A 13,155-nucleotide genomic window follows, 5' to 3' on the forward strand; every position below is an offset into this window, starting at 1 on the left:
TCATCCCAAAAGGATTAATAAAGAGAAGTCTAAGTCTGAGTCTAACATGAGCATTGCAACTATTTTCAGGGTATTGTCTGTGGCCAATAACTATGTGCTAAACTCTCAACAATGAAAAGGAATAATCATTTTGGTCAAAAGGTCTTTTCCTTGCTAGTCTATAGTCTAAATACACTACTACATTGGCAAATGAGGCTGAAGCTATAGCTCTATGGAAAAAAAGAAAGGCTATAACTTCAGCTATAAAAAGCTGCAATTAAAACACTAATCCTGGCAGGATAGGTTCAGGATAGGTTTAACTCTGATGAGCAGAAAAGCTATAAGCTGCTTTTTGTACACTTAACCACACCTCCAGGGTTCTGGAAGATTTGCAGTGTCCAGCCTGCATACAAAGTGAGTACCAGAGGCACAAAACATGGGCTGCACCAGAGAGCAAACAAACAGATGGAGAGGACACGGGACCTCGAGAACTCTGTGTCCTTGACCACTAACACTCACAGCGGTATTGGATCTGTTGGTCCTTCAACCCAGCCGTCAATTATTACACATAGGTGGATGCAAACCAATATGCACACGAGCGCACACAAAAGGCACACACCATGTACACGGAACTAACACGAACACCTGCTAAGGCCTTGGCAGTGGCTCTCACTGTTGGCCCTATAGATCATATGATGTCATATGTGTTACTTTGACTCTGTGCTCTTGTGCAGACAAATTTGCCCAAATGTTCGCCCCAGAATGATGAGTTGAGTTCCATTGTTTATATGTGATTGCAGAAAAATGAGCAATGGGTCTTTGTTCTTTTTGACATTTTTGTCTCCCACACAACATTGCAGTACCAGTGGGAAATGATTATTGAAACAGTAAAAAATATCCACACATGGATTCTTCTTCTCCTGCCCCCACACAGTAATGGGAGTGGAACAGATTCCCTGAACTGGTCCATAGTGCATGCCAATACAGACACACACCAACATGAGTGACTCGAGTCCGTTTGGTGCGTTCCGTTGTCAGTCAGAGGGGCCATCGGCCTTCATTTCGGCCGATTTGACTTGTTGAATCGGAAGGCGGGCAGTCGGACTCAGTGACCAATCTGATTGGTGGAGTGCTAACCCGGAAATGATGAGCTGGATGAGAATGACTAACACCTCAAACTCTGATGAAAATCTTTTAAACTGACCTTTGTCGACCTGAAATTAAGACAGATTCAACAACTGCATGGCCTATTTCTCGCTTAAAACTTTTTCAGAAACACAATTTTCGTAAAATACGAGATTGTATTCCGAACAAGATGCCATTATGGTCTGGCTTCGAAATTCCGTAGAAGCCAGACCCACGTGACACATTTGTCCAATCAGCTGCCAGTTTTCATTTTTTGGGCAACAATACAGATTAGCGCCATCTGCTGTTATGGAGACGCATCTTGCGTATGAGCAGAACGCACGCTCAAGTCGGCATCGCTTTGCTGTGTTCCAAAGCACTTTTTGACCGACTCAGATAGGCAGTCAGTCCGACTGCCTTTTCTGCTGAAGGTCGGCCGTTGGGCTGGTGTGTCTGAGCATTAAATGAGATAATCCTAGCATTCTCACCGGGCATCAGGATATATTTAGCACTTGTAGCAGCTTTGCTTATTTGATGAATTGCATGTACTCGCATGATCCTAGCAATTTTGGGTCGTCTCTTCATCATTGAATGCCCTCATCAGCTAAATGAATGAAATATTATCACTTTTAAGGTCTCCATTAACTTCACACTGCAGAACTAGAACTAACTTGTGTCCAAGTATCAGTAAATTTGGCTAAAAGTGGGACTGAGTACCAAATTCAATACTTTTTAGGCACCGACTGCATTTCCTCTAATATTATAGAGTATCAAAAAATGCCTTGTTATTCAATACCAAATTTCAATACCTAAGGAGTAAATTGCATCAACGTCAGTGAGCTAATAAGCATGCAGCATGCTTCTACCAAGATCTAATAATGTTGCTGATTGGCTGTCTAACGTTACACGATGTAGAGGCAGGAAGGAAAAATGTACGTAATGCACAGACACAGGGCTGAAGTAGTAGAGCTGAAAAATAAATTAAAAGATGTGTCGGAACGTGTCATGTTTTTTGTTTTATAAAATTGGTATCGATAAAAGTATAGTTTAGAAAACCAAACATTTTTAAATTATACCTAACCCTAGCTAAAAAAAAAACATGTCCAATTAAAGTAAAGCCCTAGCAGAAGCATGAATGAAAATATAGTACAATGTATACTGTTCCCTGCATTTGACCATGTAATTTCCAACTATAGGCGACTTTTAAAACAAAAATTTATTTTAAAAAATCTGAAAAAACAAAACAACTGCTCATAACTACTGTTTAGGCCGGTCCTTTGTTCAACCATTGCCTTGTGCTTTCACTGGGATAACCTCATAAACTCTGTTAGTCCTACTTCCTGGTTACAGTGCCTGTTGGTATGGGTTTTTTAATTGAGTCAACTGGAGAACCTGAGGCATGACAAAACTGGGATGCTCAATTTGAAATGTTGGGGATTAGTCTAGATGTTTTGTAGACTGAATTGATTTGCCTTTTAACATGTTTTCTGATGGCACACACGTGGCACCAGCAGGCAAACGAGAAGCACTAGAGATGATTAGACTGCAGACTGGTTGAATTAGTACAATGCCTATATTCACATGTATACTGAATAGCTGATGGTCGAATGTATGCAGACTCAGAGAGTCATGGGTCACATGAGCCAGATTCATTTAAAATGCGCAAAACAACAATATTGACTGAAATTCCTCTGCGTTAAGTAAACAAGTTGCGGTTTAAATCTCAGATCCAACAAAGAACTGACGAACCCAACAGTATTCCCTCCAGTCTGACTGAATGAGATAATGTCAACCTGAAAAAACACTCGGGAACAACTTTAACGAGACTTTGTTATTAAGGCTGTCAAATGTCACTGTATGTTGTCTTAATTTCACTCTAGGCTGATGGGATCTAATACATTGGTTTGTCAACTGACTGTGGTGCTAACGGTCTTCATTATAAAAACATGATTAGTGTGAGAGTCTGAACCGTCCCTTTCGTCTGGTTTGGTAAACTGTAATCTGATACTCTCTTTGTTTTTACTTTACCCGACAGGAAAGGGCGAAGAGCTGTAAAATACCCTCGATCTGTTGCTCACTTTAAGCTGCAAAGGCGGTGTTGTTGTGATAATTAAATGAGGCTTACGTAGTGTTTGTTCGGATTTCTTCGTTTCTGGACATCTTGCACTGTCACTTCTTGCACGGTGCGCCGTGGCATTATTTCTTCTCCTTTAAGTCTCCGTTACAAAGAAAAACAGAATTCCCGGTTGGGTTTTACGAGCGATCAAACCCGGTTGAGAAAGTTTGCACGGCGGCGCTTCTTTGTCATCCGCGCCGCTCCGATCCGTGACCTCTGAATGCAACAAATGCTATTTTCCGTAAAGATGTCTACGTCAAATTTCCTGTCCAACACAATCAGCCGCTCGGAAGCCAGAAGTTAAGTCGGTCGGTTCTTCGCCTCCCCCTCCCTCCCTTTCGTGTGCCTTGTACCGTCCCGCTGACGGCTCCAACCAAACTCCCAGCCTATCCCAGCTCGCCCACTCCCATTTGATCAACATGGGCTCAAGCGTCGGAGTAGACCACAGGCTGCAGGATCACTCTGCCACGGGTTCAAGCCATGCACTTAAAGCTGTATCGTTACTGGGTGTGAACATCATGAGCCACATGTAGCAAACACTCTTAATGTCAATAATACACAGATTTAAAAATGGGAGTGGAGCGGGAAATAAACTGTAGCGTATTTTAGACGGAAGAGAACACTATTATGACAAATCTTTGAGGCAGCACTCAAACGCAGCATCATGCTCAAAGGGCACTTAAGCAAAGCATATGTTGCACTCTTCTTACCTGATATTGTCATTCTATCTCTATACTGCTGACTAAATTTAAAAAAAATAGTAATATAAAATAGAATCATTTCATCAACTATTTGTTGATTTGAAAATGTCTGAAAGGAAACAACATACAACTAGGCTATGATTCATAATCACTGGATAAACATGTATTATGCGCAGTTATGGGAATTATGGCTAATTTTGAAATTTGCTCACATGTGCACTTGTAGTTGCACTATTGCTTGCGCAAATGGACAGCAACATGATCTGCTTTTCATCCTAAAATGACTCACTAAGACTGCAACACATGATGGCATTATGTGTGTATGTGGTTAATGTCTCTCAGTCATGAAATGATTAAAGCTGGGATGGGTTAAACTGGAAATATGCTAACTAGGTTCCATAAAGGTGCTTAGTAAATTTAAAGTTGTAATGAAAAAAAATACTAGTTTTGTCTGCAAAAACAGCTCCATCTTTTGGTGTGTTATACTCATTACATTTATACTGTATATGTGGCAATTCTCCCCTAATTGCAAAAGCACAGCCCTCACTATATAATGACAGCTGATTGATATAAAATTATGGCTCTATTATGGAGACAATGTCAGGAGTCAAAATTATGATAGCAAGTTATAATTATTGAGAAAATTGAACAATTTCTTTTTGACAAGTCATGACATCATGTGACTCCCAAAAAACATTTTAATCAAAAGCAGAAATGAAACTAAGAATTTACTGCATCATTATCCTTTTGAGGAAAGGGATTTTTTTTCTTCTGAACTTTATAAAAATAAACATGACATTTAGTGGAAAAATGCTAATACCATAATATCCCCCAAAAATCATGCATTGTATCACAGGCCATATTTTCAATGTGATATGAAAGGCTGATAACCGTTGAATAAAAAATTCAAAGTAATTTGAATGAGTATAGGGCATTATGAAATGTTGCAAAGGTAAAGGCTCAGGCGGTATATAAAAGATGAGAGGATACTTCTTACTACTGATGCTACTGTGACACAGTTTCCCTTTGGGGATTAATAAAGTATTTCTGATTCTGATTCTAATATAGGTCATATGAAAGGTGAAGGGTCAGTGCCGTCACACATTTGCAGCTCCAGGTGTGATGTGATGCCGGAGAAGCGATCCTGCAGCGGCAACAGGTAGCCCAAGGCTTCCCCCTGAGCCACTGGGCCCATGTAACGGTAAGGACGGATGTTGAAGATCTTCACACAGTGCACTGGATAAGATAGAAACAAAAAATATAGTTTTGTGTAAATCACTGCCTTGTTATCTCCAGCTTGGATGTGTTGAGAAGTTGTTTTTTATGTTAACAATTTTAGTATATAAATGACATTTCCAATGTAATAGAAAGAGATGGTGCTAATGCCAAAAATTACTTAATTAGGAATATATCTATATCTAATAATATTAATTAGGAATATATATATATATATATCTAATATATAATAACACAAGATATATATATGTGTGTGTGTGTGTGTGTGTGTACCAGTCAAGAAAGGTTTTTGTGGATGGATCCATTGATCCATTGATAGGAATCATGGGCTGATCAATAATCAAAAATGATAATGATAATTAGAAAAGCAAAGGACTTTCCCCTTAAAATTTGGCATCCCCTTACCTTGCTACTAGCTATGAATCCTTGCTATAAATCTGCCATGCACTGTATACTGTTTGTACAAATAACATGCTGTACATCTGTCGCTAAACATCTTAGGTCACCCAGCAAATTTGAAATGTGGAGATAGCTGGCTCATAATTGCTCATTTATAAATTCAAATGGATTAACGTAGACTCAGGTCTGACCCTCTCCCTTTCATCAGTCTACAGTCAAAAACAAGCAGGCTGCCAACTTAAAAACAAGCAACCTAAAAGTAGGCTAGTCTGCAGCACAACACCATCATTAAAACCTGCAAACTCCTAATGACCAGTGTTTCAGCATTAATGTGGGTATCATGGCGAGGTAATGTGTCTCTGTGATGTCTAATCATGTCTGTGCTTTACTCTGAGATGAAAGGAGCTGACGGTACATGTGTTCTTCTGATAATACAGTTCAATTAGAGGTAGAGGCAGAATGAGGACTAATGATGTTTACTCATCACTTCAGCGCCTTATCAGCTCAGGATGCTCTCAAAATACACACACACACTCACATATACACAGACACAAATATACTGTACATTGCAAAGGCGTGTGCGCACTTTTCTGCCAGGCTCCATCGACACAAACACAGAAACGCTGATGCACTGCTTTGTTCTGTAATGATGGGTTATAGCGGGGGTCATTACTCATGAACAGCCTTTGATAGGGTTTCACATGCAGCTGGGTCCTGGTGTTAATGGCAACCAAGAGTTCAACGGAGTCTCAGCCCCTTCTCTCCAACACCTTGACTAATCCCTCTAAATCACTCCTTATTTTCATCCCCACCTAACGCCTCCACCATAATAAACTAACATCGCCTTTGCCCTAGCCATGGTCCCATACACTATAGATTATGGGAATTTACTTGCAGAGGTAACAGTTAAAGGGATTACAGTGGCTTAATGAAACCTATTTTTTCATTATTTTCTATTATAACAAAGATCAGTATGACTTCTAAAAGTAATTTCCAGAAAACTTGTGCCCAGTGATTCTTAGCCATGCCAGTAGGCACTGGCGGTCACCCAGTTGGTTGGTCCACCACTTTCAGTTGGCGATCTTGACTTTTTATCAAGCCGCATTATGGGTTATCTAGCAGTTTGGTTTTCTTTACTATGAGCATTATAGCCAAATAGAGCTAATGTGACTTCACACTCCTTAGTCTTGTTGATATATTATACAGCCATTATTACGTTTTTAGAATAAGCTGTTTACTTTTCTTTTACTTAGTAGGCAGATGCAAACAAACGTCTTGACTTTAACATGTTGGTCTGAAATATATTTGAACAGTTTTAAAGACTGGATCTTAAAACTTTAAATGGTATTAATAATCTCTAAAAATTTCTTTCCTTGCAGCACTAACTTTCAAGTACAGTATTGACATCTTGTCCTTCTTACCATCATTGACAAGTTTGACCCCATCAAACTGATTCCCAGTGGGCTCTTTCCGACTCACTGGACCCGCCAAAGAGCCGGAGAATGGAGCACTGATAATGCCATAGTCATCACACACCAGGTCCACTGCTTTATGTAGGTAATTACCTCTGTAAGAGCAGCGACAGGAAAGATTGGAATTACACAGATATCGTAGAAGGTCTGTTTCAATTAGTCACTTTTCAAGGAAGGAAATTCTAATGTCTCTCTAGAGATGCAGTTTCCCACATATCTACCTAATAGACAGGTTGACCACGCAGAAGGAAATGTCATAAGCCACACAGTAAACTGTTTGAGAGAATATGCAACACCAGACCAGAAGTGCTACAACATCAACTCATCTGTACTTGGAAACCCTCATGTTGTAGCATTAGCAATCTTTTTAGAATTAAAAATTAGATCAGGACCTGTTGGAGTTGAAAGCTCCACAACCATGCGCATCACACGCCCTCACTCTGTTGTTGTGGTGACCAGCACAAAAGACACTCCAGGCTGCACCTACAGAGAAAGGTAAAAAAAAGTCCAATACTATGGCACATGTTCATGACTCAGACAGGAAAAAAACTGTACACAACCCTTTTAATGTCTACTTGGCAAACACATAGCAGTGTGTTTGTGTGACTGTCTGTGAAAGAAGTGTCTAAAGTAGCCCATTTCTAACCTAGTGTTAGCTTTTGTGATCTATGCATATGTGGTATGTGTTTTCAGTCATGTGTAACTATACCTGACACACAACACTTCTGGAGCCCTGAACACTTGTCCTTTAGGTATCTGCCTTGGCAGATGTATCGACCAGACTGGCAGATGCCTCCCATTCTGGTGCAGGGAATGTCACTTTTTGGTCCCATGGAAACTCTTTTACTTCCGGTCTTCTTGACCTTTTTCCTTGGAGCAGCTGCCTCATGTCCCCCGTCATTTGCCGTTGTGTAATTTCTCATCATCTTGATGTTACTCTCAGCGTTCTTGTCAGGACTTTGGATTTCTTTGCTCTTCCTGTTTTCATGTTCTAAAGCACAACTTAACGGGACATCTTAAGGAGAGATAAAAGGTATACTCAGCAAGTTAATGAGGAAGGATTGAAAATGAGAATGTACTAACTTTCTTAAGGATTATATCAAACTATTTTGTGAGATTGTTTTTAGGATTATCTTCAATTTTGGATTTTGGATTCTCAGTATTTTAATGTTCACGGAAGAGAAAATGCAATGAAAGCGATGATTTCTAAGGGAGTCATTGATCAAAATAGTGTATGGTAAATAACTATTACAGATTTTTACATGCCATTTAGCTGATGCTTTTATCCAAAGCAACTTCTTTCAACCTTGAATGTACAAACTCCGGACAACAAGTTGTAAGTGTAAGTACATAAGCTTCAAATAAGCCAAACTGCAAAGAGCCATATGAAACTGCAGCTGTAAATATGTTTTAATGGACTGCATTAGTTTTAGCTAGGTGGCAACTAAGTGTATGTATCTATTTTACACACATCTATCTACCTAATTACCTATTTATTAGTAGTAATCATAAGTAATTTTAAATAGTGAGTGTTGAGGTGGGTTATATAGTTAAGTGGATTAACTTCAGGGCTCAAAAAACAATCAGAACAAAAACTGAATTACTACTCCCCATAATGCCTTGATGCTGAGTCAAACGATAATGCTGATTGCTTTGAAAGTGCCATTAAAAACCTGTGATATAATAAAGAAAGCTAAAAAAGCACAGCCTCTAGACTTCAACAACAGACGGACTTGAATAAAAAATCTTTAATGAGTTCCTGGAACTTGCTTTTGATCTTCTCCACAAAATACTTTTGTAGAGGTTATTCATGACATTTTCTTTAACATTTTAACAGTCTTTTGGTCTTAGCTCACTGCCTGGACACACTCGTTAAGAACTGTGTTTCTTGTCAATGTAGACAGACAGAGTCATAGTTCAGCTATTCATAGTGTGTTTTCATTCTGATAGAATACTAATAACCCTGCCCAGAGTCTTTGATCTTCATTAACTCTATTAACCTCAAAGGCATAGAAAGTCTTTCAATCACGCTGCCCTGGCACAGGAACACTTGCTGGGCTCAGTGATTGTAAGAAGCTGCTTATCTGAAGGCCTTAATGACTGAGAGACAGGCAGGCCAGATAGCTGGCTGTGGCATAGAAAAGGAATTTTCCTCAGCATGTGGACTAAAATTAGAAATGGCAAAAATGTTGTGACAAAAATGTAAGTGTGCTTGTTGCCTGAGTTACATTACCTTGGAGTAAGACTTTAATGGTGTTTTGATAAGGGGTTGTTATTGCATTACTAAGTGGTTAGTACTATACATTATGGGGCTGCTAGGGTGCTACTTGTGAACTGTTTGGGTAGGTTGTTAAGATGTTGTCATGTTACTGCAATGTGGTGAATTTGATGTTCTTAAGTTTTGGCTAAATAGTTGCTATGGTGTTTGGCAGGGTTATGAGGGCATTTTGAGGCACATTGACTAAATTCAAACCAGTCTCCATCTTCTCGAACTAAGGAGCTGAAACCTTTAAGCCCAACTCTTTTCTCTGTCACCAAGACCACATGTGATATTTTCTAATGATAGTGTGTGTATAGCTAGCAGCTTGCGAGGCAACACATTACTATGTCTCATACTTAATGAGTGTGCTTAATATGGCAAAACACAGCCAAATTATGTATGTTTATTATTGCTCCATCTTAATTTGCCCAGAAACTCCTTCACACATGTTTCTTTACAACCAAAACTTGTATAGCAAAAACATGCACAGTTAACCTTTAAAGTTACAAAAAAGGGATATCCAGTCAACGAGTATTACCAGTTAATCTGAATGGATTAAAGCAAACAGAGACATATATAATTCTCACTTCTGATTGGCTTGCGTGTGTCCACTATCACCACATAGGCTACAGATTGCTGGGTATCGTTAATAGAACTGCAGAATGAGAGTTGTGTCCACTGTGTGGCATGAAATGTATATATGCAACAAGATGCTTGTCTCATTTTCATGTTTCTCAACAGTCCCTCAGAGTCAGAGGTTGCCTGAAGATTTGCAGCTAGATGCAATTATGTAATGTTGCATTAAGCATTCAATCATGCTTTAAATGTCTCATCCACTTGCGCCAACACACATTCACTCCAGCAACAAGCCTGAAAACCCCCCGAGGTTTATATTTACAAAAGTTTACAGTCTCGTAATAGGGCTCGGTTCATGGTAATCTCCAGGGGTAGGCAGATATTTATACACCGTTTATTGTTTCTGTAACAGGAATCTTATTAGTGAACACTGGAATGGCAAATTGCTGTGTGTGTATGTTTGTGTGCCCACACATTCATGTTTGTGACTGTGCATGTGTCTCTGTGTGCGGTCAACTTCCCGGTAATAAAGTAATTTTACATAGATACTCCGAGCATACTGTACATGTTATGATGCATGTTAAAACGTTTGCATACATCAGGCTACTTACAGCATACTAGCAGAGTTGCAATGAGACCGACCCTCACCAGCAGTCTCATAATCAGGTCAGAATTCAAAAATCTGAAGAATGAAAACAAAAACCAGATGACTCAGGCAGGTAATGGCATAATTCTCATAGAAAGCAGCAGGCTAATATGCATATTAGGGTCATATAGTCATGCAAATTTCACCCTAAGATTGAAATATGGATTCTTGCACACTGACTCAGTTAATACATTGGTAAATCTGTCTCAAATCTTAAGTGCCAATCAAAGCAGTTTGAATATCAATATGTGACTGAATACTGCTCAAACTTTTTAGAGAGAGAAAATCTAACTATGTTAATTACTATCTAACTAACTAAGTGCAAGACTTACGGAGAAGTTGGAATGTGGACGCCACAGGCACAGTAGGTAGGCACACAAAGCAGGGACTGTTGGAAAACCAGCCCGCTGTGGAGGCTGCAGTCCCCCCACTGTCAATATTGATATTGGCCTTTAGAAAACACACCCATTTACTTGCTGGAAAAGGCTCATTTTATTGACTTTTTGTTGCCATACTGAAGGTTACACAGGGCTAGTTATTGGCCTCAGAGAAAAAGCAGCTGGAAGTGAGGCTTGAACAAATATCCATCTGAAATGAATTATTACCAACTGAGCAACAGCATTGACAAAATTAATTTTAATTTTAAACTTTGTAAAGTTTTTCACAGCACAAAAATAAATTATGATGTACTATCACGGCCTCATATGTCATATTATTGATTTGCTTTGCTTCAGTAAGTCTCAATCACACATTGTTTAATTACGTCTTTGTAAGACAGTCAATTTTATTGCAGAAACTGTACTGACTCTTATTTAGCATATTCAATTCATTGGATTATTTATATGCTGTACGTTTAGGTCAGTGTAAATTAAGTAGAAGAATCACCAGGTAATTCAAAACTATTAAGATTAGATGGACATCTTATTACAGTTTCTCAAGTTATTATATTGCAACCCTGTCTCCTAGAAATTACGTTAAAATAGTACCTATTTGTTTCCCCAATTACAATGTGGTGGGAAATGTAATTACTGACTGGATTATGTCCCCAGACTAATCAGGCAGTTGGTACAATGTCAACTGCTACAAAGCTGCAATCAGGAATTATGTTACCATTCTTTATGCCAGTCCAAAAAGGCAGTATGGGTTTTTGCAAATGTTATATTTTTACTGCAGCAACTGTACAGTAAACATGCAATAAAGACAGTGACTGCTTTTATGACACCTTTTTATATAAACCAATTAGTATTTGCAGTGCAGTCAGCAGGCATGAGATTGTTGTGTCAAGTTTTACCGCTGTGTGGCCTCACGCAGTCAGATCCTGGCTTCTCCCCCTTAATGAGAAAAAAGAAATCATTATTCTTCATGCATGAACTTGGCATCTATTAAGAGATAATTAGCTTTTCGGCCTCACACAATGCGATGTAAGTCAATCAATGGTATGAATTTTGAGCACACAGCGGGTATACATGGACAAATGCAGTAAAGTGCGTAGGTGTAGGGTATTTAAGATTCTACTTTGTGCAGTAGGCCCATATGTGGTGAAAGCTAAATACAGAAAATCTGATTTCTTCAAGGTTTTGTGTATGGTAATCCAGTTCAAATCTTAAGAGAAACAATGTGAAGTTAATCCCTCTGAACAAAATATGTCTTATCTGGCAGGAGCATAAAGATGATTCATACATAGTAGAAGTTTGAGATGGTGTGCAACTCAAACAATCCTACTTTTGTTAGTTTTTTGTTTATTATCAGGAACAAAAGTGCTCTTTTACCACACCTACACGGGAATGACACTCAGAAATGAATAGTTATTTGAGTTTGGTTGTCTATTCAAATCTGTATGTCCAGATGTATCTTTCTCTACTGATGTATTGTGGTGCAGATGAGGACACTGGAGAATTTAAATGCTTTTATTCTGATTTGGCACTGGCTACTCTCTCTGAATTACAATGTACTGAGTGTAGGGGAATGGACTCAATAGTGGCCGGTGGAGAGATGAGCTTTTTTTGCAGCCAAACAGCTTTAATAATCAAATATCTGGCTAGGGAGGATTACACTCATGGACCATATGGCTTGGAATTATAAAAGGAGGGAGGGAATTAGAGGGCGAGGGAGACCAATAAAAGACAAAGAATATGGGGAGAATAATGAGAGATGGAGTAATAGCGGTCAACTGTGAGTGAGTGAGTGAGTGAGTGAGTGAGAGAATGAGTGAGAGAATGAGTGAGAGAATGAGTGAGTGAGTGAGTGAGTGAGTGAGTTAGTGAGTGAGTGAGTGAAAAAGAGGGGTGGAGGAAATGAGGTAGTGAGAAAACAGGCAGAAAAACTTTAAAGACAGAACGAGTGGGGATAAAAACACAAAGATAAAGCAAGGACAGCCAGCCGAAGACGAGAAAGGAGGAGTAGAAGCTCCAGCCAGCCTGCCTGCATCTTAAACACTCTCTGCTCCGGCAGAGGAAAGGCTTGTGTTTACTCTTTGAGAAGCCTTTGATAAACATGGCTAATAGAAACACGAGGCACATTCTTCAAACTCCTAGGAGGATAGAACTGACATTTCTCTCCGGCTTCTCTGTCAGTTAGTTCTGGCATTTCAACGAGAGGGAGTAGAGATGCCACAAGTGTTTCCTAGCAACAGTTTGCTGCAACCT

The 13,155-nt window shown here is 39.3% G+C and overlaps 2 protein-coding genes across 5 annotated transcripts in view; both read right to left on the bottom strand.

Moving 5' to 3' along the window:
- sh3pxd2b (SH3 and PX domains 2B) overlaps positions 1-3,631 on the bottom strand; it is a 38,713-nt gene extending 35,082 nt beyond the window's left edge. Inside the window, exon 1 of one of the 4 annotated variants that reach the window (XM_032533498.1) lies at positions 3,230-3,631. In XM_032533498.1, the coding sequence (XP_032389389.1) occupies positions 3,230-3,301 (72 nt within the window). In that variant the 5' untranslated portion in view covers positions 3,302-3,631. The remainder of the gene's footprint in view (positions 1-3,229) is intronic. The other 3 variants (XM_032533499.1, XM_032533500.1, XM_032533501.1) reach the window with 3 other exon arrangements.
- Positions 3,632-4,581: 950 nt separating this feature from the next.
- The window catches only part of LOC116700943 (leukocyte cell-derived chemotaxin-2), an 18,654-nt gene continuing 10,080 nt past the window's right edge, over positions 4,582-13,155 (bottom strand). Inside the window, exons 4-11 of the mRNA XM_032534432.1 lie at positions 11,802-11,841; positions 10,843-10,940; positions 10,476-10,546; positions 7,738-8,043; positions 7,421-7,511; positions 6,978-7,123; positions 4,987-5,157; positions 4,582-4,910 (exon numbers count right to left, since the gene is read on the bottom strand). Coding sequence (XP_032390323.1) covers positions 4,991-5,157; positions 6,978-7,123; positions 7,421-7,511; positions 7,738-8,043; positions 10,476-10,524 — 759 coding nt within the window. The 5' untranslated portion in view covers positions 10,525-10,546; positions 10,843-10,940; positions 11,802-11,841 and the 3' untranslated portion in view covers positions 4,582-4,910; positions 4,987-4,990. The remainder of the gene's footprint in view (positions 4,911-4,986; positions 5,158-6,977; positions 7,124-7,420; positions 7,512-7,737; positions 8,044-10,475; positions 10,547-10,842; positions 10,941-11,801; positions 11,842-13,155) is intronic.

This window comes from Etheostoma spectabile, chromosome 13 (assembly GCF_008692095.1).
Source record: "Etheostoma spectabile isolate EspeVRDwgs_2016 chromosome 13, UIUC_Espe_1.0, whole genome shotgun sequence".
Classification (NCBI taxonomy): Eukaryota; Metazoa; Chordata; class Actinopteri; order Perciformes; family Percidae; genus Etheostoma; species Etheostoma spectabile.